This window comes from Phaethon aethereus (assembly GCF_964289735.1).
Source record: "Phaethon aethereus genome assembly, chromosome: Z".
Taxonomy (NCBI): domain Eukaryota; kingdom Metazoa; phylum Chordata; class Aves; order Phaethontiformes; family Phaethontidae; genus Phaethon; species Phaethon aethereus.
Window position 1 is genome coordinate 11,330,680 of NC_138577.1, and position 15,129 is coordinate 11,345,808.

Here is a 15,129-nt window from a genome sequence, read left to right on the forward strand (position 1 = left end):
CAAACCCTTCCTTACTGCCATTCTCCAGCCCATGGGGGCTTTTACACACCTCATGGCACCTTGGGTTTGAAATACAGGGACAGGCAGGTGCATCTGCCTGTGGATCAGCCCCCAGCAAGGACTGTGAGCTGGGACACAGCAGCCCAGCATCCCTCCCTGCGCCAGACCCCTCCCCATCTCCATGGTCCTCCCTGCTCACAGTTCTGCCCCACTTGCTCTCTTTGCAGGAGAAGAAAGGCCAGGAGGTTAAGAAGGGCCCCGAGGTGGAAATTGCAAAGCTGGACAAGCTGCTTAACCTGGTGAGAGAGCCGGAGAGCAAGGCAGGGAAGTGAGCAGGTGGAACGACAGCTCTGTCAGGGGCCACCAGCTAAACAAGCCCGGCTTTGATTGGTGGCTGCTTGGCATGCGAGCCACAGGCCCCATGTTGCTTGCTCTTTGCATAGCAGGAACACTTTGCCTCTGTGTCCGGATAAATAAATAGAGGTGCTGGGAGAGCCACGGTGTGCAGTCATCTCTGAGGTCAGGCAGTCTTTACCATGCTCTGTCCCCCAGAGCTGCACAGCCCTCAGCTCTTTCCCACCCTTGGCCATGCTTGCACTGGGTGAGAGCCCCATGGCGGGTAGGTGAGGGCTAGTCTTGTCAGCCCTAGGGAAACCTCAGGGCTGCAGCTTGATGGCAGCCAGACCCACTGTGAGTGGTGGCCAGAGAGACTGAGCACTGGGCTGCAGCCCCACAGCCATTTGTGGGGTCAGCCACACATGAACCCCTGGATTTTGGGGTGACAGCCTAAGCTGGAGGGTGGCTTGTGACCTGGCCTGGTTGCCTATGGCTGTGGGAGAGGGATGTGCCATCACTGCAAACAGGGTATCACAGCCGCTGCCAGCCACCAGCTTCAGGACGCTCACAGCTCCCCTCTTCCCCGGGGGGCTCAGCTGCCTCTCTCAAGCCAGCGGCTGCCGGGTGCTGGGGTTTGCAGAGCCTTCCCACCACTCTGGCACTTTGCGGCAGAGGGATTAGCTACTACGTGGCTGTGGTGGCAGCGGGAGCCGTGGTGGCCTCACCGCATGCTGATGAGCAGAGATGGGCTGTCACCACTGGAGCCTTGCACACAGCTGCTGGGACCAGAGGCGGTCGTTCCACCAGGCAGGGGTGGTGGCAAATCTCTTCCATCCACTCAACTGGCCTGAGTCCCCCACAAGTATCACCGTAACTTAAGGCCATGGCTTGGAAACTCTCTGGTGCCTCTAGCATTGGGGCTGGAGGGTGCTCCCTGCTGACAGCCAAATGCCCCCAGCCCAGGCAGATATGCTGCAGGCACGAAATACACAGCCAGGTTTCTCACCTGGCATTTAAAAGCCACAGATGGAAACAGACATGATCCCTTCCGTGTCATCACCCAGCAAACCGCCCACAGTTCTGCAGGGGCATCAGTCACCAGCCCTGGGGCAGCCGCTCCTCAGCGCTGCCGGACAGGCAGGACAGGGGCAGGACACACCGCCTCCCCCACATTTTCCAGGCGCTGGGCAGAGCTCAGAGACACCACCTGGGTCCTATGATCAGTTTATTAGTCTAGTAAAAACACTGCTGTAAAGGGATGCGTTAGCTACACCTGACATGGGGAGGAACCACAGGCTCTGCCAAGCCTGGCCAAGCCTGCGCAGGGACCCTGGCCGGTGTCCCTCCCAGCATAGCCCACTCCTCTGTCCCCTTATTGCAGCGTCTGTGCCAGCAGGGACCTTGGCTATTGCTCCGCTCCAGGATTGGCAGAGCAGAGCCCTCCGAAACCCACAACACCTGCAGGCAGGGCGGGGGAAGGCAGCTGCCAGGCTTGGGGACAAGCCAGATCCACTGTGGTCCCCAGGGAGCAACAGGGCTGGACGACCCTACAGTGCTGTTTGGCCAGGCACTCTCATCGCTCCCCATGTCTCCCACCTCCGCAGCGAAATGTCATCCCAGGCTGCTCTCAGCAGGGATGGGGACACCAAGGAAGGCACCTCTGCTGCCTGCAGGCAGGCCAAACCCCACCAGCTGGCCTTTGGCTGGGAGCAGGCAGAAGGGCAGGCAGGGATGCGCGCCCCGTGAGGAGAGCTGTTTACCTGGCAGTGTTGGTGCTAATGCTGGAGAGGACTGAGACAGACAGACTGGGGACAAATGGACAGACCATGCAGACCCTCTCACGGCTCATTAAAATTGGCTGCTGAGGCAGCTACACCCCGCTCTGCCGGCGGGGCCCGCTCAGGGACAGGTGCCCATGCCAGCCGCGCTGCCTCCCCTCTCCGAGCCCCTGGCCAGCCCCGCTCAGGTCTGCAACATGGTCCAGGCCACGAGCACCAGGGAGGAGCCCACAGGCTGTCCCCAAACACTGGGTGCACTTGAGGGCAGAGATCCTGCTGTGCTCGCTGGCTGCTGGGACAGGCAGGATTGTGCCCGTAGCACATCCCCAGCTGCTGTCTCTTCAGCCCCACAGCCACTGCGGGCATCTGCAGGGACTTCACACACCACAACTGCGCAGGCAAGGGGCTACGCCCTGCGTCACAGCCCCCGCGAGCAGCTCAGCATCCCCTCTGCTCTCATCCTGCCCCATCCAGCGCCCCAGTCCCAGTGCAGGCATCCACGCTGGCACGACTCCTTCGGCACAGCCAGGTACCCAAGTACCCCAGGGAGCTCAGGGCTGCAGCAGGTACTTCTCTTCATTCCTTGCCTCATCCACGTCAGAAGCCACGCTCTTCTTGGGGCACGAGGGGGTCCTGCAGGCCTTGCAGAGGATGAGGAAGAGGATGAGGATGAGCAACACGATGACACAGTTAAAAGAAATTGCCACGACCGCTCCAGTGGAGAGAGCAGCCCCCATTGCCACTGTCCCACAGGAAAAAGCAGGGCCCACAGCTCGGTTCCACACTTGGGATGCCAGCGCAGCGATCAAGCGCGCAGCCTCCACCCACCGGCATTGGCAGGGGACACAGGGGACGGCGGCCGTGCTGGCGGGAGGACAGGGCTGGGGCCAGGCGGACAGCAGGACAGCATCAACCCGTCACAGTTTGGCTGCTCACAGCTGCGTCCTGGGCTTCACTGCACTGCTGGGAAGGATCGGTTGGAGCTTCTCCTCGGCTTCCCCTCCTCTGGTGGGGCGGTGGGGACACGAGGACCCTTCTCCTCCCTCCTGCACCTGGAAGGGAGAAAGTCACCGTCACCACCAGCATGAGGGGACAGGCTGCCTGAGCCCCCCAGGAGGGGCTGGGAGGGTGCCAGCAGGCAACCACCCCAGGACCCCAGGGGCTCTGTTGGGGTTTGGAGGCTGCAGCAGCTCCCAGGTCAGCCACTGTTTGGGGGACCTTTCCAGCGCCCCATACCGCAGGTTGTCCCCCCCTACCCCCTGCGAGAGCCACCAAATGGGAGACCCATTGCCTCATCCCGGCCTAAACTCTACGCCCAGGGGCATCCCTGCGGGGGCTTCAGGTGACCCTGGCCCAGCCCTCGTCCCCCCACCTGTTGTCCCTGCCGCCTGGACCCCGCTGCGAGGTCCCGCACCTCAAACCGGGGCGAGCAGCTGGGGACGGGGGCAGCACCCTCTTGTGCTTTTTACCCGGGTCGGGTAAAATTTCAGGGCTCCCCCGTGTCCCTAATCCCCCGGCAGGACACCCGCGCAGTCCCCGGCCCGCAGCGGGGCACCGGGCGGCAACAGGTCCCGCCGAATCTGCCCTCCCGTCGCGGGGCCCTGGCGTTACCCACCTGCCTGAGCTCCGCCCCGGGAACCGCCGGGACCCCGCCGGCGGCGCTGCCGGGGACGGGGCCGGGGTCCCGGCGCGGGGTCCCAGTGCGTGGCGCGAGGTCCCGGCGCGGAGCAGCGCCGGGTGCGGGCCCGGTGCCGGGTGCTGGTGTGGGGTCCCGGGCGCGCTCTCGCCGCGGGCCGCCCGGTGGGTGCCGCAGCCCCGCGCGCTGTCCGCTCCCTCCCGCCGGCAGCGGGGGGCGGGGCCTGCCGGTGCCCCGCCTCCCGTCAGTGGTGGCCGCCCCCCCCCGTCGGCCGTGCGCCATTGGGCGAGGGCTCGACTCAGGGCCCGCCCCCTCTGCCGGCGCCCACGTGAGCGGCGGGGAACGCCGCCGGGCAGCGCGCCCTGCCGTCCCGGCCGCTGCCCGTGCTGCCCCCACTGCCCGTATTACCTCGCCCCTGCTGCCGATACAGCCCTGCCTGTGCTGCTGTGGTTGCCTTCCCGTGCTGCCCGTACTGCTCTGCCTGTCCTTGCTGCCTTCCCCACAATGCTCATACTGCCCTGACTGTATGGCCCACACTGCAGGCCCCTGCCTGCCCAGCCTGGGCCTGCCCAGCCCTGGGGCCACTGCCCAGCTCTGCCTGCTGCTGCCTTGTCCTGCCCTTAACCACTCGCTGCTGCCTGCCCTGCCCCTGCACACACACATGCACCCTGGCCCCAAGGGTGCCGAGGATGGGGCTGGGGTCCCTGCGGGACTCAGGGGATGCAGGCAGGTAGGGGTGGCCACAGGCACCACCGCAGTCCGTGGAGGGAGAGGACAGGCCGTTTAGGGACATCCAGTGCCCCAGGAATTGGGGCAGCAGCAGCCGCATAGGCACAGCTGGCTTCCCCCCGTCCTGTGTGGTGGGGAAACTGAGGCACGGTGCAGCCTGTCCCTGGGTGTGGGCATGCCATAGCCCTGCAGAACCTTACTGCCGGCCCCCACACCGGGGGTGTCACCCCAAACTAGATATGCTCCCGGTGAAGGACACAGGCGTGGCACCCAGGGGAGGTGGCTGGGGGGCACACAGGGGACGCTCCCCACTGCTGAGTGGTGGTCCTGGAGACTCCCAGGGATCAGATCCCAGCACCTGCAACTGCTCTGAAAAGCCACAGCCGGCCCACGCATCTGCAGTGACATGGGGGGCCTGTCCGGCCAGGCAGCCCCGCACGGTGCGTCACACCAGAGGACGGAGGCAGCGGATGAAGAGCAGACCCCGAAGAGGGCTGGGGACCTCTCCTGGCTGATGCGAGGGAATGCTCGGGGGCTCGCGGGTGGGATGCATGGCTGATCCCTCTCCAGAGACGGAAAGCTCCGGCGCTGCCAGGTGCCACAGCACCCAGGAAGAGAGAGCCACCGCTGTCCACCAAGGGTACCATTCAAACAGCAAGACAAAAATAAAAATCACTTTGCAGCTTTGATGAGGCTTTAAATGCGCCGTCGCCACAAGGGAGGATCACACAGGCTGCTCAAGGATCCGGCTCTCTGCTAAGAGGGCGTTTTTAACAGTAAACAAACACAAACACGTCGCTCGTGGCAATGTCAGAAGCAGCCTGACCAGACACTTGAGCATCTTTCTTGGCATTTATCGCTAATCTGCTAATTAGTCAAGAAAAGCAGTTTCCTCCTTAGATGTAAGGGAGCAACAGCTGGGAACAGCACCAAGATAAATCAGCTTCTCTCTGCCCCATTGACTCGGTCTCACCTGTGCTGGCACAGCAGAGAGGTCTGGGCATTTCCCCAACCAGCTCTGGGGACAACGGTGCGGCAGAGCATGATGAGACCACCAGGAGAAGGGAAGGGGAGGAGGATGAGGTGCGTAAACCTGGCGCTGTCCTGGCTCGTGCCGGGCACTTGGCTGGTGTGAAAGCTCATGCTGATGCAAGGTAAGCGCCTGCACACTGCACAGACAAGTCTTGTCTGTGAAGGCATCGGGTCACAGGGGTGATGCGCTCTCTCTCTCCTGCTTCCCTGATTTAGGTAAAATCCCTTCTTTAAATGCTTGACAAAGCAGAGAGTCAGGTCCAGCTGGAGCTCACCAACAGAAGCAGCAACCCAGGAAGCACTGGCAGGTCAGGCAGCGCTCGGGACATGGTGCGAGAAGGGGCTGTTCTGGCAAGAGCTCGGTCTGTCACAGGGAACAGCACTTTCTTCCTGCCCAGTGTTACTCACCAGAGCTGCTCCAGAAAGGAAACTATTGCACAAGAAAAGATGCTCTGTCCTTTGCCTCACTCGGCAGTTTGGGCAAAGTCTTTTTGAGACTGCAGTTCTCGTCGGTTTAAAAGAACAGAAAAAACAATTATCAAAAAGCTTCCCAGAAAAAAAGCCCAACCTTCACCTTTCTTGGATATTAAAGGTGAAGGGAGGAAGAAAACCTCCCCACCTTGTGTCAGGGTCCATTTACAGCCATGAGAAGAACAGATGCAGAGCAGCCAGTCCCCTCTTCCTCGAGGAGGGCTGAAAGAGCAGAGTTTCAGCAGGCAGCAGCAACAATGTTTACAGGGTGACCTCCAGTGGGATGAGGAAGACATGACAAATTTCTTGTTACATGAACAGGAAACTTTTATTTCAAACCCATCTCTATGCATTATAAAGGAGCAGAAAGGGGAAAGAACAGGGTCCTTTGGAGCTTACCGTTACCACCACCCCAGGGCACTCGTGCAGCTACAGGATTTCAGGCTGGTTCTGGCATGAGTCAACTCCTGCCAGTTTGGCAGGGAGAGGTGTAACTGTCGGATCCACCGAAGTGAAAGGAAGACAAAAAGGGCACTACGTGCACATACTCGCAGACAGAGTTGTATTCCAGCAGTGCAACATTCAGATTGCCCGGCGAGCTCAGCAGGTGGACTCTGAGGCACAGAAGAAGAGGCCGATGCAACCCTGCGCCCCGCTGTCTGCTCACACGAGCTCTGCCGATGCAGGTGGCAGCTGGGGGAATCCACATCAGGTCCCATCTCCCCTCTGTGCCGCAGCAACAGCCACCTCCACCTGCCACAAAAGCAGGTGCCAGGCATGCACACTTGCTGCCTGGGCTGCTGCACTGCCCCGAGCAGCCAAAAACCCGCTCAGCAAGCAGCTGTTCGCTGGGGCTCACTGACAACACGCCAACAGTCCTTGCTCAAGGAGAGATGACTCCTGTCTTCCCTGAACTGCACACTAAGGAGTACAGCCTGGCAGCCTTTGACAAGGGAACTTGTCAAAACACAGTTTCAGACAGCTTACAGTAACATCCATTTTGAATCGGTTAACTTCTCCTGCTCTCCCCTAACAACTCTGCAATCCCCCGTATTCAGCAGCAACTTTCCAGCTACAGCAGCTGGCTTGTTTCCGTAACTCCCCCAAACTACACCCAAAGACAGTGTTGTCCTCTCAGGACTTGGTGCAGGACTCCCCAGGCCCTCCTCCGGCGGACCGAGGGTGCTTTCCCGTGCTGCCAGCTCCCCTGCCTCCACCCTGCTTCCTCTTCATTTGGCCCTGGGACTCCGCTTTAAGTGTCTCAATCCAGAAGGCATCAAAAGAGCCTGGAGCCTGGTATCCTGGCTCCTGAGGATCGAGGGCGTCTTTGCTGAGTAGGACACATATGGCAGGAATGTTTCTCTTCACTGTCAAGGCATCAAGGCCCGCTTCAGGCACAATGGGTTCCCAAATCTCTTCAATCTGTTTGAAAAGCACTTTAGTGATCTGGTGCAGCTCTTTGAGCCTTCGTTTCATGATTTCCACACAGGTAATGGTCTTGCTGACGGCCTTGCCTGAGCCAGTGAAAAGAATCTGCCTCACCGAGTCCAGCTCCATCTTGCTGATGGCATAACCCATCAGGTTTCTGATTTTGCTCCCATCCTTCACTTTCATTTCAATAATATCAGGAGGCAGGTCAGTGAAAGGAAGAGGACAAGGTTTCTCCACAATTTTCGTCTTCTTATAGTTCTCCATTTTGCAGTGCTGAAAAGGAAAACACATCCATTAACACAAACTGAACAAAGAAACTTCTCACCACAATTAGCTACAACCTTCCCTCTGAAAGGCACTCTGAGTTAACAGAGTTGGTGGTCCTGAAAAGGCATATCCAAAGATCAGCAAAAATGCCCTACTCATGCCGAGGAGTCACTTGTACCCAGTCTTCCTCAGCACGTACCTACAGCATGAACACTGCCACAGGGCAGCCTGGGCCCCAACACACAGGTGGAGAAAGCAACAGGGTTGGTGTTGCGGGCCTCAGTGGGACAAAGTAAAAAATATAGGCTGGATTTCAGGGAAAAACAGAGAACAAAAGCGTGAGCCGAGATTACTGGGAACAGAAGCCAGGGGCATACTGACCACAGCTGCATGCTGTGAGCCGCACCAGAACGTGCACATGATGAACCCAGGCACAGCTCACCTGCAGCAGCTCTGATATATTACAGAAACAGGTTTGTGGGGCTCTGAGCCCCACAGCTGGCCAGCCTAGGTGAAAGACCAGGGACTGGACACTCGATAAAACAGTGCAGGTCACAGGGGAGACAGCAAGCCAGGGGCTGCAGGTAGGAGACACCTGGCCAGCAAGAAGGAGAACAGAAAAGCACATGATGAAACAAAAAGGGTTCTCCAAGGAAAACAGAAAGACAGAAAGGTCTAGTCTCATAGCTCCCCTCTCGGCCAAGGCAGGGTCCCTCTACTGCCGTCTTGACCAAGGCCTGCCTAATCTGTGTGAGGTACCCCCCTCCCCACCACAGAAAGTCCAAGGTGCCCAAGCATGCAGCACAAAGGCTTTGTTATCTGTAGGCTCGCGAGCCCTGTTTCACCCAGAGCCAGCACCTTGTACCCCATCCCCTACGGAGACACGGCAGGTCACTGCCCCGTCTCTGCACCCAGGAAGCACATACGCTCCACGAGGCCCTGAGCCCCAGGGCGGCTGCAGGCTGGCCATCGGTGCCTGGGGGCACGCCACGCACCCTGCTCTGCTGGGGAACCGCAGTGCCAGGCGCTACGATAGCGGCACGGGGATACAGGGTGCCAGAGGGCGGCAGGGAAAGTCGAGCTCTCTGCTGTACGGGTTAGGAAGGACAAGCCCCTGCTGCGGGGCTGCGACCGGGGCGGGTAGCGAGATTCGGCGAGGCGTCTGCTATTGGGATGGGGGAGAGGGGGGAGGAGCAGGCGAGGCTGGTGTCACAGTGCCCTGGAAAGGGCCAGGCCGCCGCGACAGGGACGTACGGCGGGGAGAGGCCAAGCGACGGCTACCGGGGGAGGAGGGAAGCCAAGTGGCTTCCACAGGGGCCTGCGGGGAGGCCAGGCCGCTGCTGTGGGGGACGAGGCGGGCGGGGGAACTATGAGGGCCTGCAGGAAGGCCAGGTGCCGCTGTAGGGGCGCGGGAAGAGGCTGGGCTGCACTATATATGCCTGCGGGGAGGCCGAGCCTCGCTATAGTGGGGGCGGGGGTGCGGGAATAGCTCTCACCTGCTGCCGCCTCAGCGCGCTCCTCACCAGAAGATGGCGGCGCCAGCCGCGCGCAGGCGCAGGGCGGGCGGAAGGAGGGAGGCGGTGCGCACCGGAGCGGTGGGCGGGACCCCGTGAGGTTGTGACGTCACCACAGCGAGCCCGGGTGAGGTCCGCAGACCGCTGGGCGGGTGCGGCAGCTCGGCGGAGCCGTGGCCGTTGCGCTCGTAGGACGGGCACCCGCCAGCTCCCCCTTGCACAGCGGGTACCGCCCTGTGCGCCCATGCAAGGACGCGCGTGAAGAACGTGCTTCTCATGACGCCGCTGAAGTAGCCTCAAAGTGCTCTCCGTTACCCCATCAGGACGAACTGCCTGGGCCCAGGGCCGGCAGAGCTTCCCCAGGACCAGGGGGGCTTTCTACAGCTTGCCGCCCGGCCACGGCATGCCCAAGGCTGTGCTTGCTGACCCGGTCAGATACAGGGACAGCCAAGCTCCCCGGGGCACCCTGCCCCACTCCTGCGGCACTCCGAGGTGGCACACGGCTGGTCTGTGTCTCACCAAGCAGGAGAGTTTGGGACCCTTTCAAAAGCATGACCTCAAACTCAGGAAGACCATTGTGCCAGGAGAAACTCCAGACTATGGCCAGACCTGGTGAGGCGCCACTCACGCCCCTTGATGAAGGGGAAAAAGGCTGGCCATGGGCTCTGGCTTGCAGTAGCCATGCAGATGAGCAGAGGCAGGTTGAAGGGAAGAGCCACAGCATCCTCCCAGCACAGGGATGAGAGAACAGCCTGGGGAAAAAGCCAGATTCCCCTGGGCGCAGGCAGCTCGGGTAAACAGGCAGAAAGAGCCAGGAGAGCATGTGCCGCAGCCCAGGGAAGGCTGAGGGACAAGAGTATTTACCTGCCCTTGGCCCAAGATGGAATGAAACCACCAGCAATCTCCTGCAGGCTGCCGCAAGGCCTCCACAGTCCCCTGCCTGTGGAAAACCAGGCACAGAGGGATTGTCTGTGCCATGGCTGTGCCCAGGGGAGGAAAGAACAACCCAGTGAGCATCTCGGGACTTTACTACAGTCCACAGTAAGAGCAGAAAGGGATTTTTAAATACATTACAAACTAAAACATATTTCAGGGAAGAGCAAGATTTGCAAACAGTGGCGTATTAAGGAGTAGCGTGGCTTCAATTCGGGGCCAACACAGTACAGCCATAGAGCCAGGATGGCCCCCCGAGAGCCTGTGACATCACTTGCAGCACGCTCACACCAAGTGGGAAGATGCTGAGACGACAGAGTGCAAGCTGTGCTGCTGCCTCTCCAGAGCAACCCAAGGCCAGCAGGATCATAAAATCATTGAATAGTTTGGTTTGGATGGGATCTTTAAAGGTTCCCAGGGTTCTCCATGCTCCTGTGTCTGCCGTCACTCTGCTGCAGGTTTCGCTTCCTTGGCTGTTTCCAGCTGTGTCAGTATTTCATTCCACTGGACAAACTGCTTGGAGAGAAGCAGGGTCTGGACATGACTCTTAAGGAAAGAGATGTGGAAACTGCACGGAAGAAAGCAAGGTGAGAGCACCCCAACAGCTCAACAGCACCATTACAATCCCGATTCCTTGGGAAAGGAAGAGGCCTCGGACACTAGGCTCACCAAACCACCCAGGCGTTGAGCCACGCACAGCACCAAACACTAATGGGCATCCAGGAGGCACTTCTGAACACTATGTAGCACTGCATTTCAAGGGGCTTTCTACAGAGAAGAGCAGAGCTTCCCTACCCACTGTAGTTTTAGGACGCATCTCAGCACTGGGATCCAGCACAGCCAGGATTAGCTGCCATCTGTCTCAGACAGGTTGCAGGGACCAGCAATCAGCTAGGAGAGATACCAACATCCAGCTGGCCAGCACAAGCTCTGCACCAGCACGCAGGCGGCGCTGCTCCTTCATGCCAAGCTGCGCTGTGAGTGGATCCAGTACAGGGGCTCTGGCTCGCAGGTGGCACCCCACCCTTCCCATCTCAGAGATGCACAGTTCTGGCCCTCAGCTCTGCTCCCAAGAGGGGTATGACAGGGACACGGGCATCACCACATCAGAAAGGACACTGGCCATTAAACCCAGCGCTGGGGCTTGCCTGCTTCCAACAACACCTGATGGGTCAAGGCAACCCAAGAGATAGGCAGGCAGTCCAGCTGCGTCAGGCCCAAGACTCAAAGGATACCATTTTGTTGTAGTCTTCAAGGAGCATCTTGACACTGTTTGTGAGTTCTTGACGCTGTTCCTGCAAAGAGGAGAGCTGCAGTGAGTAAGCGGTAAATCATCTGAAGGATACCTGTCCTCCCAGTCCCTGACAGCACTGGGGAAAACTCATCCAAGGCCAGTACTGAGATTAGAGCTCAGACCCTGGCTGTGGCCACTCACTACATCTGCAAGTGTTTCAATAGTCAAGAGAAAGGTTACAAACACCCATGCTCATGAAGCACCAAAGTCCCTGGGCTTGCACTGCTGCCTGCCTCTCCTCAGCATCGGTGCTTTCCTTGCCCCAGAACAGAAACTCACAGCAAAATGCTGAAAGGAGGCATTAGGCGCTGCCCAGGCCACTCCTCACCAGCTCCAGGAGCACTCAAATGGGGAAGGAAAGGGTGTACAGACAAGGTGACAATATCAACAGTCTTCCAGAGACTGGGATACTGGAAGAGTGCAATGCTTTCTCTCAGTGTCCCAGTGAGAGGGAGAACACCACCTGGTTAAACCCACTGCTGCTTATTAAATGTCACTCAAGCCTCTGTTTTGAACAGGCTTGGGGTAGGCAAAGCACTTCTCCCAACTCAATTGTCAGAAATCCTGGCTAGTTCCACCCCCCTTTAAAAAGTGCTTACACTTCTTTAAAACTGCAGCATGAATATCCTGGACAAGATGCAAAAATAAACCTGCTATAAATGAGTAATTCAAGCAATTGCAAATACAGGAGTTTCAGCACAGCCACTAACAAATGGTTCTTCCTCCCCACTAGCCAAGACTCTCAAGAATATTCACACTACCTGCTGCTGTATGTGGATTAGAGAGAGTCGCTGTAGTTTAGCTGCATGGTCAGGAACCGCTGAAAACACAGAAGAGAAACCCATTTTGTTTGTTTTACATCACGTGGGATAAGTTTCCAAAACAAAGACCATTCCTTCTCCACAAGCACGTCACAGCAGAACTCTGCTCACTGAATGCAAGTGCCACACACCACAAACACAGTTTTTATACCATACAAAGCCCCTAGCTACCTTGTACATTAAATACCAAGTTTATTTTCTAACTGCTTCTGGATGTAAGTAATTAAAAAGGCATCTCCTCCTATGCCAAGAGCAGGGACATTCTGGACATTAGAGAGCTCATAGGCAGGAGTGCCTCCACAGCCTGGTGACCGTACACACAGTGCTCAGCCACCAGTCTCCACGCTCTCTGCCAAGCTGCTGTTTCTAACCTGCTTCCTGACCTACTCTACCACCTCCTTGACCTCGCATGGGATGTTACAGCAGCACAGGGGAGCAGCAGACGTACTTTGTTTGCACCTATTTTACTGACACCAGGTTGTGTGCTTAGCTGTCCTCAAGTCTGAGGCTGAAGAAAAAACCTAGGAAACAAGAGAGGCAACAGCCTGGGGATGGCATTTGAAGCTCAGACTTGCAGAAGAACATTCATACCTTGGATACTGGCACTGTCCAAGATGGGCTGGAGGTTCTTCACCTGCTCCAGAAGGGCTGCTCGGGAAGGAATAACCTGATCCTCTGGTTGGGGAGGGACAAGAAGCAACATCAGTAAATACAAGACATTGCTTTGGCTTTTCACAAATACTGGTAAGGGAACTCTTCCAGCTGATCTAGCTGTACAGAAAGGGTCTTTATGATTTTATTTAGACTTCTGTATTGCTTATCCCTGGATCTTAGTTCATGCCAATTTCAGGCAGTAGAATCTGCACCAAGTTTATTGGCACACTATACCAACACAGGCTGAATCAAATTCTTTGGGGCAAAAGAGGACACGGCTAGAAGGTGTTTAAAATAAATCCAAAGGTCTTTCACTTCTGTCACAGCCTAGAGACTATGGGAAGTGGGCTGAGGAAAACTGTTCTAGCTCCAGTTTTTCTCTTCGACTTTTTATTAATTCTTAAACTGATCAACACTAAAAGATCAGAACCGATAAAGCTGCAGCATGGACATGCACAAGGGAGTACTAAGGGTGACAGCCATCCTTGTACAAACCATGTCTCCAAGAGCTCCAAAGAGGGTGCCTTTCCAGATCTTTACAACTAAAGAAAAGAAATCCATCACAATCCAGCTTAGGTAAAAGACAATTTTTGCAGCACTAAAAAAAACCCAAGCAAAACTCTGTCTCCTCCCATTTCATACCATACCTGCCAAGATGAACTGCAGCTTCATAGTGTCTGGAACAGCCATCCTGTCAATGTACTGAGGGTCAAGATATTTTATTACATCTTCAACTAGAGTGAAAAACAGGTTTGGAGACAAAAATTAGCAGAGATGTTACTGCATTTACAAGTGCAATCTTCCCCCCATGCTATACATCAGGTTACTTTGTAAACACTGCCCACTTAGCGTAATTTTTTCTTACATTCATGAATTTCTATAATACTTGAAAATATGTGAATTTAGAGCACTGTAACCAAAAACTGACAAAGTTTTGACTGGCTCAAGCCAAATAACTGCTTTGTTACAGATGCCTGCAACACTTGCTTTTTATAATGATATTAAAAGTGAATGAAATCTGCTTTTTTCTGCCCTTGAAACAAAACCAGCCAACATCCCTCCATCCTGGTCCTTAAAATCATCTACAAATACACAGTTTACTTTTTTATACCAAATCGCCACCGCAGCCTTGCACGACAATGACCCTCCCTATGCAGCCTGCTCCTTCTGCGACATCAGACAGTGAAACTCAGCCAAGAGGCAGCTCTGCAGGACAAAGCACCACTCTGGTGTTCACTCCTGACATCCCCCAGTTTGAGGGCAGCTCCTCTGATCCATCCACCTGCGGCTGCATGTGATCCTTGCTGCTCCCACCACGCACATAGGAGAGAGCTGCTCTAGCGTGCCCAAGAAGTCCAAGCGTGCAGGAAGACATTTTAGGAGCTCATGCATTTCAGGAGTTCAACAGCGCCCAAGGGCTGCATTACAGGTGGAGCAAATAGCTGCACTGAAGCATGCAGACATCAAGCAAACAACAGATTGCGGTGACTCATTTCCTCCCCCCAAGCGCAGAATAGGAGAATCGAGAGCAGAAACACACCCTACTCAGTTACTTATTTCTCTGCCAAATAGGCAAAAGAAGAGGCCAAAAATCAAAGGAAGCCCACACGGGGAGGGGGGGAGGGATTTTTTGTTTAACGGAGCGAAATGACACACAGGGGTTTCGAGTTTCCACCCGCCCCCCGCTCCCCGAGGCCGCTCACTTTTCTTAAACAGGATTTTGATCCTCTCCCTCTTGCCGGCGATATTGTTCAGCGCCGCCTGCACCTTCGCTAGCTCGTCCGCCACCTGAGGGGCACAAAGGAAGGGGACAGGCCCGTCAGACCCCGCCGGGCCTGGGCCTAGGCCTAGGCCCAGGCCTGAGCCTGAGTCCGGGGGTAGGCCGAGCCGGCCTTAGCCAGGCCGGGCCTCCAGCGGGTACAGAGCCGCCCCTCCGTCCCTGCGGAGCCCCCCGACACCTTGCGTGGCCCGCAGGCTCCGTCGCCACCGCCGACACGCTGCTCCAACTCCTCCAAGCGCCACTGGAGCCTCCGCAGCTCAACCGCTCCCGCCGCCATCTTGCCGCCGGCCGGAAGGAGCAGCGTGCCGCTTCCGCTCCGCCCCTCCCCGTTGCCATGGCGGCGCGTTGCTAGGTGTCGCCGTTGCCATGGAGACGGGGCTCGCCGGGCCGGGAAGGGTTGATGCAGGGGGGAGGCGGCTCCCGGGAAGGGGGACAGGAGGTGCGAAGCCCGTC

At 57.3% G+C, this 15,129-nt stretch overlaps 4 protein-coding genes across 4 annotated transcripts in view; 1 reads left to right on the plus strand and 3 right to left on the minus strand.

Moving 5' to 3' along the window:
• DNAI1 (dynein axonemal intermediate chain 1) overlaps positions 1-332 on the plus strand; it is a gene marked incomplete at both ends in the record, with an annotated part of 157,501 nt that extends 157,169 nt beyond the window's left edge. Inside the window, one exon of the mRNA XM_082013776.1 lies at positions 228-332. Within this exon, the coding sequence (XP_081869902.1) occupies positions 228-332 (105 nt within the window). The remainder of the gene's footprint in view (positions 1-227) is intronic.
• A 2,333-nt stretch (positions 333-2,665) lies between these two features.
• Positions 2,666-2,851, minus strand: ENHO (energy homeostasis associated; the record flags this gene model as incomplete). Its single annotated transcript, XM_082012867.1, has 1 exon — positions 2,666-2,851. The coding sequence occupies one exon, from the start codon at positions 2,849-2,851 to the stop codon at positions 2,666-2,668; it is 186 nt and encodes a 61-aa protein (XP_081868993.1).
• A 4,265-nt stretch (positions 2,852-7,116) lies between these two features.
• On the minus strand, positions 7,117-7,677 carry RPP25L (ribonuclease P/MRP subunit p25 like; the record flags this gene model as incomplete). Its single annotated transcript, XM_082013032.1, has 1 exon — positions 7,117-7,677. One exon carries the CDS (start codon positions 7,675-7,677, stop codon positions 7,117-7,119), a length of 561 nt encoding a protein of 186 aa, XP_081869158.1.
• Positions 7,678-10,571: 2,894 nt separating this feature from the next.
• On the minus strand, positions 10,572-14,953 carry DCTN3 (dynactin subunit 3; the record flags this gene model as incomplete). The annotated part of the gene is made up of 7 exons (XM_082013241.1): positions 10,572-10,661; positions 11,363-11,422; positions 12,183-12,241; positions 12,834-12,917; positions 13,544-13,630; positions 14,600-14,684; positions 14,855-14,953. 7 exons carry the CDS (start codon positions 14,951-14,953, stop codon positions 10,572-10,574), a joined length of 564 nt encoding a protein of 187 aa, XP_081869367.1.
• Between the last annotated feature and the right edge of the window lie 176 nt (positions 14,954-15,129).